The sequence below is a fragment of the Dasypus novemcinctus genome, chromosome 13 (assembly GCF_030445035.2).
Source record: "Dasypus novemcinctus isolate mDasNov1 chromosome 13, mDasNov1.1.hap2, whole genome shotgun sequence".
NCBI lineage: Eukaryota > Metazoa > Chordata > Mammalia > Cingulata > Dasypodidae > Dasypus > Dasypus novemcinctus.
Window position 1 is genome coordinate 64,403,430 of NC_080685.1, and position 15,050 is coordinate 64,418,479.

The 15,050-nt window shown below is 38.2% G+C and overlaps 2 protein-coding genes across 3 annotated transcripts in view; one reads left to right on the forward strand and one right to left on the reverse strand.

Annotated features, from left to right (window-relative positions):
• RGL1 (ral guanine nucleotide dissociation stimulator like 1) overlaps window positions 1–15,050 on the forward strand; it is a 257,827-nt gene that overhangs the window by 9,849 nt on the left and 232,928 nt on the right. The gene's annotated exons all lie outside the window — the stretch shown is intronic.
• APOBEC4 (apolipoprotein B mRNA editing enzyme catalytic polypeptide like 4) lies at window positions 505–5,011 on the reverse strand. The gene is made up of 2 exons (XM_004469094.3): window positions 4,773–5,011; window positions 505–3,158 (listed from the first exon to the last, which is right to left on the reverse strand). Exons 1-2 carry the CDS (start codon window positions 4,776–4,778, stop codon window positions 2,022–2,024), a joined length of 1,143 nt encoding a protein of 380 aa, XP_004469151.1. The 5' UTR covers window positions 4,779–5,011; the 3' UTR covers window positions 505–2,021.

Here is a 15,050-nt window from a genome sequence, read left to right on the forward strand (position 1 = left end):
TTATGTTCTCTTAACGGTCTCCTGTCTAAAGTTTGATTATATTGGCCTGGACTCAAGTGACCATTCCATAACATTCTTCTTTCTATACAGAAATTCTGTAGCCTTTATAGAAACTTACCTGCCAAAGACATTTTTCTTTCCTATAGGTAGTTTTGTCAACATTTCTCCCTTTGTTATATATGACTGATAGTCATATTTATGTTTTAAATGTTCGTTCATCACTGATTTGAGATTGTTTCTGACTGAATCCTTTGAGCATGACTCTTTTGGTCTTTATGACCACTTTTGGAGATAGATTTAATGGTGACTGATCATTCCTGTTTCTTTAATGCTTAGAGATGCTGAATTTGTCATATTGGGGTCTTTTTGTTTTTAATTCTATATCCCAAATTGTATGATCTAATAATGAACTTCAACAGTACCTCTTTCAATAATAGCCAGTATGTACCCACAACATGATTATACTCTAATAATTCTATAAAAATTGGCAGTGACAATAGAAAATTAAAATTTTATCCATGTTTATTTTAAATACAATAGAAACTTCTATTCCTAAAATATTTTTCTTTGCCTTTCCTTTCTTTTTTTTCTCTTCTTTCTGTTGTTCCTTCATTCTTTCATTCCTTTGTTCGTTCCTTCCTTCCTCTCTTCTTTCTGATTGCATGGAGTATTATGTGCTTCAGGTTTATTCTTCCAGGTTGTTTCTTCTAGTGATTTTCTTATTAGCCTAGCATTAATTTTTACATATATTAAGAAAATAATTTTAATAGCAAGTTACAAAATAATGTATGTGTTTCTTATAATGCATCCATACATGTTTCCAAGAGGGAAGTGGGGCAGCTAACGTGAATTAATGTAGCTTAAGTAAACTGCATTCTTGTAAATGCTCAGAGGGTTACTCAGGGAGCACTTAAAATAAGTGTGTTTTGAACAAAATTTTAGGAGAAGATATAGCTATGTACCGGTGAAGAAAAGGGGGTCAGAAAAAGGGAAAGTAAAATATACAAATTATGCATTGGGGAGCTGTAGCATAAGAAGGGGTAAAGGGTATTAGCAAAAGCAAAAGATGTTGTTGCAAGGTAGTTAAGCAGGCACTTGAGTGGAGAAGGGATTTGGGGGAGTAGTAATTGCTGAAGTTATTGAGATACAGATTCACAGCCTTACTGTCCACAATTTGCTTGGATACTGTGCTAGATGCTTAGAGAAAAACTTAAGAGGAGAGGGAGAGAGAGACAGTGTTTGCCTTGTAAGAGCTAACAGACTTGCTGATGGGACAAAACATCAGGAAGGTAAAGGAGGAGCCAGGAAGAGTGACTTAGATTTTATAGGCATGGGAGGGAGCCCTTGGCGATACTTGTGTATCATCTTGCCATTATAATCTGCTCAGCAGGGGAGAAGTCTAGCTGGGAAATATCAAACTGAAAGGGTAGCTAGGTTTCAAAAATAAATTTTGTAGTTATATCTAATCAGATACAAAAGCAGAAGAGCTTTTCCCCACACAAAACTATTTTGAATCACTTTGGGAAAAGTGGGCTGTCTGAAGTCTTCTGTCCATGATTAACAATTAATGGAAAATCACTGGTTTGCTCCTGCAAGCACTACTTACTGTCAGTAACTTCAGACTGTTCTTCCATTTTACAGTAAAGTTTTCTCCTGAAACAATTTAGGAAGATATTTAGTCTTCAGGCTTTTTCTTTTTCAGTGGAACAATGATGTGGGTAGGCTAGGATAAGGGCATTACATTTAGCATATAAAATGTTAGCAAGGTACAAATGGCTCCATTTTGATAGTAACTTTCAAAAGAAAGGAAAGAGATCAAGTTGCTTATGAGAACATTTTCAATTGTGTTTAAAAATAGTGTAGCTTTATCATAGTTGATATAATAATTTAGGTTTTGCTTTTTGTGCATCAATTTATCTCCATCTGGGATCAGATCTAAGAAAGAAAGTTTCCAGATTTTTGTTGGCTGTTTGATAAGTCCTCTGATAATTATTCAATCTCATGCTATAGAGATAAATATTTTATTTTCTCCCTTTCTTCTTCTTCTTCTTTTCCTTTTCCTCTTTACTACTTGCAAACTGTTCAGTGATTTCCACTAGCTCCACTGGCCTTCCAATGGGAGGCCTTCCATGGGCCTTGGTTTCCTGGAATGACATTTGAGGCATATTTAAGTGCCTTACTACATGCCTGGGTTTATATGGGTTTTGACCCACATGAATTGGTGGTAGGTCTCTGAAAGGTACCAGCACAAAAATGACAGGAATCCTGAAGTCCGGGGTCAGGTTTGGTGGTAGTTGTCCACTTGTCACTGGAAAAGACTGTCCAAGAAAGACATTGTTTGAAGGGTAGCTCTCTAAAGCTGGCTGAGCTTTTGTGCTCTGATTCTCTTTTATCTGGGGAAGAACATCAGTGAAATAAGGTTTTACTCCTGTTATGGCATTGATTTCATATGCATTGTGCCTGTCAGCCAGTGCTCTTCTGGTTAAAATGGGCTGGAAAACAGTTGCTCCTGAGACTCCACTCACAAAGTTGTTGAGGAGAGAATGCCAAATCCCACCACTTATTGGGCTCAAAGTGACCTGTGGCCATAAGCTGGCCAGGCTCCGGAGAGCTTCCCTGTTCCATGCCGAGGCAGGAAAGTCAGTCTCTGTATGATAGAGCTGAGAAAAATAAATACTAAGCGTGATGTCTGGATACATTATCAGGAAATTGTACATTTTGCTGATGCAGCAGTGGTTAGCTTCATTACAAGGGGAGTTGCTAGCATACAGAATGATATGCCTGATGATGTTGTTATTGCTTATGGCTGAGTTGAGATAACCATTCACCTCAAATAGCATTGATTCTGGATGGATATGATTCCCAGTGCAACTGCTAGCGTGGCCCTTTTGCACCAGGCTGCCAGAAGAGGTTTTTAGTTCATAAAATATGAGGTGTTTTGTTTGAGAATAGGTTGGTCCAAAAGGGAATCCAAAAATCTGATAAAATTCTGTAGAGGACACTCTTGCTTCCTCCCCTGTCCGTATATGGTAAGGACAATTAGAGCAATCTAGAGAGAAATTTAGCCAGTAATAAGGCTTTACTATTGTTCCACGATTTGCTAGGTATTCCTCATATAAGGGCTCCATTTCTAGTTTTATTATCTTCGAGCTGCAACCCTAAACAAGGAAGAAAAATTATGTATTTCAGGAAAAACTGAAGACAGTGTATTAGTTTATTAAGTTATACCTTCCTTTAAAAGAGGTAGCACAAGAACTATTGAAGCATTTTTAATTCTAAAAGATGGTGGGATAGATCCATAGATTATCACCTGGAACCATGTCACTATTTCCTGCTCGATCCCTGGAACTTCTCTTCTTTCAGTCTTACCAGATAGGGTCTCTTTGTCTATCAAAACTTGCTGAAACCAAACCCAAGTTCTCACTTTCTTTTGCACATTGTGTCCTGGATGTAGTCTACCACTGGGTGGCGCACCAGACATCCAAATTACTAATCAAATTACAATTTCAACTCACCCATAGAAAATGTACAGATTTATTTGGCTAAAATGTTGTGGAAGCACTTCTACAAGGCCCTTTTCGCCTTCTTTTTTTCTTTTTGAGTGGGATGGTTAGTTAACCATATAAGTAATGATCCCAACGTTAACTCTTTGGGAAGCAAAAGTCTCTGTCTTTGAAATTAAAGGCAGTAATATGGAAACTCTCATTTGCTTCTTCTAAGCACTCCTCTTTTGCACCATCCGCCACCCCCCCACCCCCCAGGTCCACCATGGCTATTTTAGCCATGAATGGCTCAGCACTGCTGTCTTAAGGATATCTTGGGGGGCCAGTTCTAGTTGTCTTGATTCATATAGTGGTAGCTTGGGAGTCCTAGTCATACTGATGGCTTTTCAATGTCAACCAACAGTGACAATGGTTCCCTGTTGGTGAGGTGTTCACTTTTTCAGAGGATCTTTCTGGGATTGTTCTTTGTTCATCTTCATCTGAAGGGGAAGCAAAAAGAACTCTTGCCCCCCTCTGAACCCTTATAGATTTCATAGTTTATATTATCAATTTGCCACTTATTATAGACTGCCTTGCATAATTAACTTTTAGGTATCTGTCCTTTTATTCTCCCCTAACCAGGCAGCACTTTTTAGCACAGGGCTTTCTCAGGAACCCTAGCAGCCTGTGTTCCCCCAACCTAGACCTTTTCCTTCCATTTTGTCTGTACTTGGGAAATGCATGTTGCCCTCTTTGGAGGAGAGATCTACTGACAGTAAGAACATAGAAACCTGGAACCCAACCTGCTGGAGGGTTCCTTCCATCTGCTTGTGAGTAGCCCCTGGGCTGGATCTGTGGGAGGACAGCCTTCCTTAGTTTAAAAGAAATGAATGGGAGCGGGTGTGGCCCAAGCAGTTGAGCGTCCACCTCCCACATGGGAGGTCCTGAGTTCGATTCCCAGTGCCTCCTGGAAACAAACAAAAACTAACAACAAGCAAAACAAATGATAAAACCAACTCAGGGAAGCTGACTCAGTGATTGAGTGCCAGCTTCCCACATATGACGTCCTAGGATCAATCCCTGGCCCTCGGTACTGCCAAAAAAAAAAGAGAGAGAGAGAAGAACAAGATAATGAGGGCAATCTACTCTATTTTTTTCACCTGACTAAGGATTTACTGAGTACTGTTAAAGCATGGTTTGCATTGGAGCAATTGGAGAATGGAGTTTGCCCTTCACAATCTGTGCACAATCTGTTAGTAGCTAAAAACAAATGTTAGTGGTTATAATTACCATCATTTTCTTTCCAGGCTTGGATCACATTCCAGGTGTTGTAGGGAGATGGTCCTTTCCCATTTTTTCCCTTGTAAATCTCATGCCCTGTTTCTTATAATTAGCTTCAGAGCGCAATGGTTTTGTAAAAATTGACTTCTTTTATCAGTTCAGGATTCTTTCGCAGCTTGTGTCTGTTAGTTTGTTTGGACTTTGCTGTCCCAAGTTAGAAAGACCTCGCTGAGGTGTGGCTGCCTCTAAGAACACTGTTGAATTGGTGCCATGGTAACGATTGCAAATTAGCTATTGCTAGGCTACGGCTCTGACGCTTATTATTTTATTTGCATTTCAAACCACCTGTTCCAAAGATGAAAATATACATGAATGCGTCTTCCAATTTGGATAAAGGCATAATATCTGGCTGTTTTCATGAAACTGTTCGTTTTTCTCCCTCTGGCTGTGAGAATCAAGTTCTGAGGTTCTGTATGGTCCTGTATGGAGCGCGTCATGTCCTTTGTCCTGGTTCAGAATAGGGGCCAGGCTGTGTGTGAAGATTGGCTGGATCTGTTTCCTGTGGAGGCACCAGGGCCTCTTCTCCCTCTTGTGAGGGACAATCACCCTCGCTCTGAGAAGGAGGCATCTGTGAGAGGAAGTGGGGACTCACCCCCCAAAGGGAGCACACTTTGTACTAGTAGCCCCAAAGTACCTGAAAGCAGAACTTTTTATTTGGCCCAAACCTGGGTTATTATGTGTTAGCAGTTTTCCTCCTCTTAGAAATCCCTGGAGCCTCTTGCTATTGGTATATATGTTGTTTCCTCTAGCCTAAGACAAGTTTGGCCCTGGGGGATCCATTGTGGCTCTTTCTCTGTGGCTGATGAATGAGCCACTCATCCTTCTCCATTCTTCTCCCCCACCTGCCCCTTCAACACTCAACATGTTGATAATCAGGATTTATTGATTATGTTCACTCTTGGTCTTTCCCTCATTCCTCTTCCTCAGGCCACTTAAAGGAATGAGGGGGAACTAAGCATGATCTGCAGTTTTTTCATATATCTGTCTCTATCTCGAGCTATAAAGAGCTACCACATACCTATTAGAATGGCTAAAATCCAAATTATTGACAACACCAAAAGCTCGCGAGGACGTGGAGCCATAGGCACCCTCATTCATTGTTGGTGGGAATGTAAAATTGTATAGACACTTTGGAAAACTGGCAGTTTCTTACAAAGGTAAATATAGGCTTACCATAAAATCCAGAAATTGTGCTCCTAGGTATTTACCCAAATGAGTTGAAAACAGATGTCCACACAAAAACCTGCACATGAATGTTTATAGCAGCTTTATTCATACTTGCTCCCAAACTGGAAGCCACCAAAATATCCTTCAATAGGTGAATGAATTAATAAACAAAGGGTGGTACATCCAAATATTGAGTTAAAAGAAATGAGCTTTTAAGCTACAGAAGTCATGGAGGAAACTTACTTGCATATTTCTAAGTGAAAGAGGCCCATATGAAAAAGCTATATACTGTATGAGTCCAACTATATGACATTCTAGAAAAGGCAAAACGATGGAGACACTAAAAAGATCAGTGGTTACCAGAGATCAGGGAGAGGGTAGGGAGGGATGGGCAGATGGAGTACAGGGCATTTTCAGGGCAATGAAACTAATCTGTATGGATCTGTAATAGAGGATACATGACATTTTGCATTTATCAAAATTCACAGAACTGTACAACACAAAGAGTGAACCTTAATGCAAACTATGGATTTTAATAATAATGTAGCAATATTGGCTCATCAGTTGTAACAAATGTACCTCATTATTGCAAGATATTGATAATAAGAGAAACTATGGGAATGCTATATTCTCTGCACCATTTTTCTGTAAACCTAAAACTGCTCTAAAAATAGTCAATTAAAGATACCAACTTAATCATTATATAATTCTGATTAAATACAAACTCAAACCAGAAGTAATCAGTAGTTACATGTTTGTGATCCTGTATTAGTCAGCCAAAGGGGTGCTGACACAAAATACCAGAAGCCTGCTAGCTTTTATAAAGGATATTTATTTGGGGTAGGAGCTTATAGTTACCAGGCCATTTAGCATAAGTTACTTCCCTTACTAAAGTGGCTACCAACATCTGCGAGGGTTCAGGCTTCCTGGGTTCCTCTGGGCTCAGCTCCTCTGGTTTCTCCATAAGGTCAGCTGTGGAGACTACAGGAGATTATGAGCCTCTCTAGAGTTTGCCTCTCTCCACAGGTCAGCTGTAGACTATCAGGTGAATGGCTCTGTCTCTCTCCCTGGGGTTTCTGCCGTGTCTGAGGAGCTGTCTCTATTCCTCTGTGTTCTTCTCCTGGCTCAGGTCCTCTCTTCCGGGGGCTTGCTTCTCTTTCCTCTGCATGCTGACTTCCTGGGGCTCTTGCTTAAGACTACAGCATCAAACTCCAATATCAGAAAACCCTCAACTCTGTCTTTTGCCATGCCAACTGTGAGTCCCCACCCCTTGACTTTTATCTGTGAGTCCCCACCCCTTGCCTAATGACATGGCCCAATCAAAGCCCTGATCATAACTCAATCATGCCCAGGTACAGAACAGATTACAAACATAATCCAATATCTATTTTTGGAATTTGTAACCATATCAAACTGCTACAGAGCCCTACTGTGTATTTCCATTAGTTGCCACCCAAAGTTCTTAAGTATATATAGTACTCTAACAGTAAATCATCAGGGATAATAGAAGGAACCCCAGAAATCACCTTCTGCCTTCCCATACATCACATTCTTAGCTTGTTTTCTCATAGTCAAACTGCCAGTCTCTGCAATAGGAACAGTCTTCTAGGGGCTCCTTCCAGATTAGATACCTTGTGTTGATCTCTGCCTTCTAAGGGTTTGAGGAGTATTCATGAACTCCTCAGCTAGTTATTTTTCCAGTTACATTTTCCTTCATGGTTTCTCAGGTGCACTCTCACTCTATTGCATCCCATTCCTTCCCTGCCTCTTGTCACTGACCTTGCCCTTGCTCTACACAATTCTTGCCTCCAAGTTCATAGCCTATCCCAACTCAATGAACTTGTAAGTATAAAACCAAAAGTTGGTTCCTTGTAATTTAACTTTTATGTAACCTAGTAAATGATGCTCCACTGAAAGATTATTACTTTAAAAAGTATTACATATGAAAAGCTCTATTCTAGAAAAAAGTATTAGCTATCTGACAGGTTCCAATGAGAGAAGGAAAAGACAGAAAATAGCCCCATACTCTTCCGCATCATCGTCCCTTGTGTATTGTGCACCCTCAGTGGTAGGTTAGGTGCTTAGTAGATGGTACATTCAAGAAGGTTACACTTAAGGAAACAGGAATGACAAGCCTTTATCCCCTAATATATTTACCAATTGCATTTTAAGGTGATTTGGGGGATGGGAAACCCCAAGTAACCACCATTGTTTAAGGATTGGTATCTTTATCAGGTGTAGGAAGATTCCAAAAGGAAGTCGATTTTGCAAAGCTCCATGTAGGTTGCAAAATTGACTTTTGAGATTGAATTTAGTTGGAAAGAAACTGATGACCTTGAGCATAGTTCCTCCCCACAATTCTAATTGCTAAGGTGTTACGTTGACACCTACAGGAAGCTTTGAAGAAATGTTAGTCTCCCAAACAGACTCCTTTCTTCTGTATTCCTTTTTTAACCTGCCATGTTTCATCTTTATTCATATGAATTATGACATATTCATCCCTATAAAGTATTGTGGGATTATAATGAAGTAGTTTGGCAAAGGCCAGACTCTCTTACAATGATCTAAATGTTTTAAAGACCTTTATTCAGTTTAAAACTCCAGATATCTGTTGCAGATTTGTGTTCTGGCACCCAGTTTTGGGTATATCTAACATGGCTTGTGTGTTGAATGTTGCTATACCTAAGACAACTTTCTCTGTGGATGGCAGGAGATAAAATAATTTGTATTTTATAGCTAAAACTTTTAAATTTTAAATGAACTTACTATGCTCAATTAATTATATAATTAGGCGCTTTCATAGCAGTTTGGTTGACACTCTGAATAATAATACCCAAATTCATGTAGCATTTAACAAACTATTGAAAGAAGGAAATGAAGTAAAAAAAGTAAACATGGGGAGTGGATGTGGCTCAAGCAGTCGAGTGCCCATCTCCCACATGGGAGGTCCTGGGTTTGGTTCCTGGTGCCTCCTAAAGAAGACAAACAACAACAAGCAGACAATGAGCAGACATTGAGCAAAAACAATGAGCAGACAATGAACAAAATCAACAAGCAGACCAGCAAAAACAATGAGCAAGATAATAAGCAAAAACAAATGAGTCAGGAGGGGATGTATCTCAAGCAGTTGAGTGCCTGCCTCCCACACAGGAGGTCACAGGTTCCGTTCCTGGTACCTCCTAAAGAAAAAACAGACAACAAGCAGACAGAGTGTAAATAACCAGCAAAGGGAAAAAACCAAGGAGTCAAATGGGGTGGAAAAACTAAATGAGTTCTTTAAAAAAAAAAAAATGTAAACAAGAAGAGCAGATAGAGGACTCAATATATTTCATGGAGCTCAATAAGAAATTAGGTGGGGACAAAGGGATATGAAAAGCTTTGGGCTTGAGGGCAAAGGGAAACTAAAGAAACAAAAAAACAAACGAAAAACCAGAGGATGGTTCTCCTTGCGTAGGGTCTTGAACAAAATGGCCACAGGGTGGCAGCACAGTCTTAACGGCAGGGAACTTCTGGTTGTCCCACTCTTGGTTTGCATGTACCACACACAGGTTTTCTCTCAGAATTCCTCCGTGTTGCTTTCCCGTATTATCCTAGGGAAACAACAGCAAATATGTAGACTCAAAAGTGACTCCTAAAACTCAGATTTAGGAGAGGTGTGGAGTGAAGGCACAACTTTACATCCAGTCTGTATAGATTCTCTACAGAAAGCTTCCAACTATCTGTGGTGAAGGATTCATTTAAGTTTCCAAACCATCACACGGTGATATTTTTGTAAAATTTAATAAAAATGATTTTCTAGAAAAATGAATAAAAAAGACAAAAAAAAACCCAATTATTTTTATTACTGGATTCAACAGATAAACAAATTTAAAATTACTTTTCAATCAATATAAATGAACAAACTTAACAGAAAAAAAAGAATTACCAACAATACACAGGTTGTTTATTGAAAATGCGTATATAGGTGATTAATACAGAAATTCACTATTACTCTCATTATATTCTACAATTGCAATTTAAAAAGTTGGGCGGCGGACTTGGCCCAGTGGTTAGGGCTTCCGTCTACCACATGGGAGGTCCGTGGTTCAAACCCCGGGATCTCCTTGACCCATGTGGAGCTGGCCCATGCGCAGTGCTGATGCGCGCAAGGAGTGCCCTGCCACGCAGGGGTGTCCCCCGCGTAGGGGAGCCCCACGCGCAAGGAGTGTGCCCCTAAGGAGAGCCGCCCAGCGCGAAAGAAAGTGCAGCCTGCCCAGGAATGGTGCTGCCCACACAGAGAGCTGACACAACAAGATGACACAACAAAAAGAAACACAGATTCCTGTGCGGCTGACAATAACAGAAGCGGACAAAGAAGACACAGCAAATACACACAGAGAACAGACAACTGGGGTGGGGAGGGAAGGGGAGATAAATAAATAAATCTTTAAAAAAAAACAAAAACAAAAAAGTTGTGAAGAAAATAGCAAATCTCATATTCTGGGTCCTATATATACACATTTTAGGAGCATCTTGTATACTCATTTTATTATGACAAATGAATTTGCTTCTTGCTTCTTACTTCAATCTTGGTTGAACTGATGACAATACCACTTGCAGGATATAATGCATACCTGAACTGTTTTTATGTTTTGTTTTAGAGCACTCATAGTAGAGAAACCACTTTCAAGAGGTCTGTTGATGGGAATGGAGGAAGAGATTTTAAAGCAGTTTTGACAAGCACAAGATAGTCATTTTAAACTTTTGTTTAAAATGAACTGAAACTGTATTTTCAAAATTTATGGTTGATGCCTCATCAGTAGACAGTTTTAACAATTAAATTAAATTTAGGGTTCCTGTCAATGAAAGGAACGGATTCTTATTTCATGAATTTCCTATGCATGGATCTTCTTTTGATAGAGAATAAACATTTTAAACAGTTTATCAATTTTGTTAAGTATATGGTAATAATTTTTCACAAATGCGCTGTACCAAGAACATTACCTACTTCCATTACCTACTTTATTATAATAGTTATTAAATTATGAAATATGACATAACAGTCATAGGAACTCTGTCCTTCCAAGCTGTTTTGCTTTTGTCTTTCAGTCACCTGCCATTGAAAAACATGTTACTTTCTTCCTTGCTTGAAAATAATAAGATTATTAAAAATACCAAAGATTTCAGACAAATATGGCAGTCTGGCCATCCAAGACATATCTTTTAAAAGTTGTATCCAAACTGGTTTCTAATTCAGCAAAAACTGTGAGAATTGAGTCAATATATCTCAAACATTCCTTACAGAACTTTTTCCTAAGTAACGATTGTACCTCAGCATATAGTAACAACTGTTTATAATCAGCTTCTGTATTGTCACATAGTAAGAGAAAATTTAAAATGTAATGCATTTGCCTTTATATAGTTAATAATTTTTACCATGTCACTAAGCACACTGTTTTATTTGGCTATTTTTTCATAGTAAGGCAGTCTTGAGGAAGGAAGAAGTGAGTTGATTTACATTCTGGCTGAAGTTCCATAATGTTTTTTTGTCATTGCAGAGGTGCCATCAGAGTCTTCTGTACAAAATTAAAACTCTGAACAGCCTTTTATGATATTTATCACACACTTGGATATCAGGGCAATGTCAAAATTCTATAAAGTTTTCTAAATACTTGCTCTCAATTTCTGTACTTAATTTGTATATACTTCACAGTTTGTAGACTGGCACTGCTTTGCAGAATATACTTCGAGTGACATTGCTACCCAAACTATGGTACTGTATTCATCCCTCCCTCCTGGTCTAGGTAATTTTTGTCACAAATTACTTGTTTTAACATGGAGCCCAAAACCACTTATTTATCATTACATTTTATTCATTTGCCTTTTAGATCCTGTAGGATGTGAAAAAAAAAGTAGAGTTACAAAACAAAAATACAATAGTACTAACATTTATATTTACCCATTTCATTTCCCTCACTGGAGATCTTTATTACTTCATGCGACTTTGATCTATTGTCTATTGTCCTTCCATTCAACCTGCAGAACTCTCTTTAGTTTAGTTTGTTTGTTTGTTTTTTGTTTTTTAAGAGGTTATGAGTTTATAAAACAATCATGCATACCATACAGGGTTCCTATTCATTTCCCTACCAACAACATCTTTTAGTATTTCTTGTAGGGTCAGTCTAATGGGGATGCATTTCCGCAGCTTTGGTTTCTCTGGAAATGTCTTAACCTCTCTCTCATTTTTGAAAGACAGTTTTGTTTTCAGCACCTTAAATATGTTCTCTCACTGCCTTCTTGCCTCCACAGTTTCCAATGAGAAATCAGCCCTTAATCTTATTGAAGCTACCTTGTTTGTAACACATTGTTTCTCTCTGTGGCTTTCAGAATTCACTCTTTATCTTTGGCATTCAGCAGTTTAATATGTGTGGTGTGGGTCTATTTGAGTTTATCCTGTTTGGAGTTCTTTGGGTGTCTTGGATGTGTATAGTCATATCTTTTGTTAAATTTAGGAAATTTTCAGTCTTATTTCTTTGAATATTCTCTCTGCCCCTTTCTTATTTTCTCCTTTTGGGACTTCCATGCCCATGTATTTTTCCCCTGATTTTCTTTAGGTCTTTGTCCATGTTCTTTTAACTTTTTGAGCCTCTTTAGGTCCATTTTTAAAGAAAGGTCCTTGCCTTGTATATCCCAGGTCTGGTCATCCTCATTGATAGTTTCTCTCTCTCTTTTTTTTTTCTAGGAAAGTTGTAGGTTTACAGAAAAGTCATGCATATACCCCCATATTGTTAACACCTTATATCAGTGCAGTACATTTGTTACAATTGATGAACAAATGTTACAATTGTACTATTAGCCATAGTTCATTGTTTATATTAGGGTTCCCTGTTTGTATTCTAGAGTCCTATGTTTAAAAAAAAAAATTTCATTCAAATATATAAGTCAGTGCTGTTAATTACATTCACATTTTGCTACCATCACCATACTCCATTACCAAAAATTTCCCATCACCCCAAATAGAAACTTATAGCACAATTTAAGCATTAACTCCCCATTCCCAACCCCTACCCCAGGCTCTGGTAACCTATATTCTAGTCTCTGTCTCTGTGAACTGTTTATTCTAATTGTTTAATAACAGCGAGATCATACAATATTTGTGCTTTTGTTTGTGGCTTATTTTACTCAACATGATGTCTTCAAGGCTCATCGATGTTGTCACATGTATCAGAACTTCATTTCTTTTTACAGCTAAATAATATTCCACTGTATGTATGTACCACATTTTGTTTATTCATTTGCTGGTTCAATGACATTTGGGTTGTTCTCATTTTTTGGCAATTGTTCAGTGATGGCATCTAATGATTTAATTTACTCCAGGTCTATCATTTCCTGTTCCTTTAAATGTCTTGTAAGCTTTTGTTGAAATTGGTACATTTTGGTATTTTAATGTATTATTGCTGAAATTTGGATTCTGAGACATCTGTTTCTTAAGCTTGTGTACAACAAGTATTATGACAGAGCTTTCCTTGAATCCCAGAGTTAAAAAGGAGAGAGAGAGAAAGAGAAAAAAAGAAAACACCTCTCCCAGTCTTTGTAGATTGATCTGTTCAAGTGTTCTCTTTCACCTATGTATATGTATGTATAGAACAGCTGATGTTTATAGCAAAGAGGAAAAAAACATTTTTAATCAACTTTATTAAAGTATGGGTATAACTTACGTACAGTAAAATGCACCTATTTTAAATGTACAGTTCGGTGAGTTTTTATAATTTATACATTTAAGTTACCACCACTACAATAAAAATATAGAATATTTCCATCAACCAAAGAGCTCTCTGTGGCCCTTTTCTATCAATTATCCTCCCCCATATCTTCAGGAAAGTACTGTTTACTGTTACTATATACTAGATTTATTTTTTCCAGAGTTTCATAAAAGTGGAATCATAAATTACAAGTTCCAGTTTCTTTCATTCATCACTCAGCATATTTTTGAGGTTCATCTAGGTGATTGTGAATATATTAGCTTGTTCCTATTTAATGCTGAGTAATATTCCATTGTATGGACATGTTATAATTTGTTTATTCATCTGTTGATGGACATTTGGATTGTTTTTAGTTTTGAGCTTGTGGTGGATTGAGTTATGTACCCCAATTTAAACATGTTCTTGGTCTTGATCTGCATTCCTGTGTGTGTGAACCCATCATAAATATGATTTCTTGAAAATGTTATGTTATTTTAGTTCAGATGTGGCCTAAAGATTGCTGACCAGCCACAGTGCTACTGACCATGGTAGGAAGCAAGCCTTCTAGCCTTTGAAGCCATAAGCCAATTAAGTCCCATTGTTTGAGCCAACCCATTGTGTGGATTTTGTCGTAGCAGCCTGGAAAAGCAAAGACAGGCCTGTTATGAAAAAAGTTGCCCTGAATAAATCTTTGTGCAGATATATGTTTTCATTTCTCTTGGATAAATACCTGTGAGTAGAATTGCTGGGTTGTATGGTAAATTCATATTCAGCTTTCTAAGAACTGCCAAACTATTTTCCAAAGTGGTTGTGTCATTTTAGATTCCCACCAACAATGTATGAGCATTCCAGTTGCTCTGCATCTTTGCCAATACTTGGAATTATCAGTGAAAGGAAGTATTTTAGTCGATCAATTTAGAGAGACTAGGTTCTGGAGTGGATGTGGCTTAAGCGATCGAGCTCCCACCTCGTACATGGAAGGTCCAGTTTCAGTTCCTGGTGTCTCCTGAAAAAAACAAAAACGAACAACAAGCTAAGTAAACAAAATAACAAACTCAGGGAAGCCAATGGGGCTCAGTGGTTGAGCACCAGCTTCCCACATATGAGATCCCAGGTTCAATCCCTGGCCCCAATACCTAAAAAAAAAAAGATTAGGTTCTATTAGGTTTGCCATTTGACCTGAAAGGAATGACAGGGGATAGGATTCTGTAGTATTCTGCTTCTTTGATTGGATTTTTAAGGCCAAGTCAATCTCTAAGATCATCTTACTTTATATATTTATATTTAGCTCATCACTGCTTTCAATTCTGTTTGTTTCAGCCACTTCCAAATGGGAGTT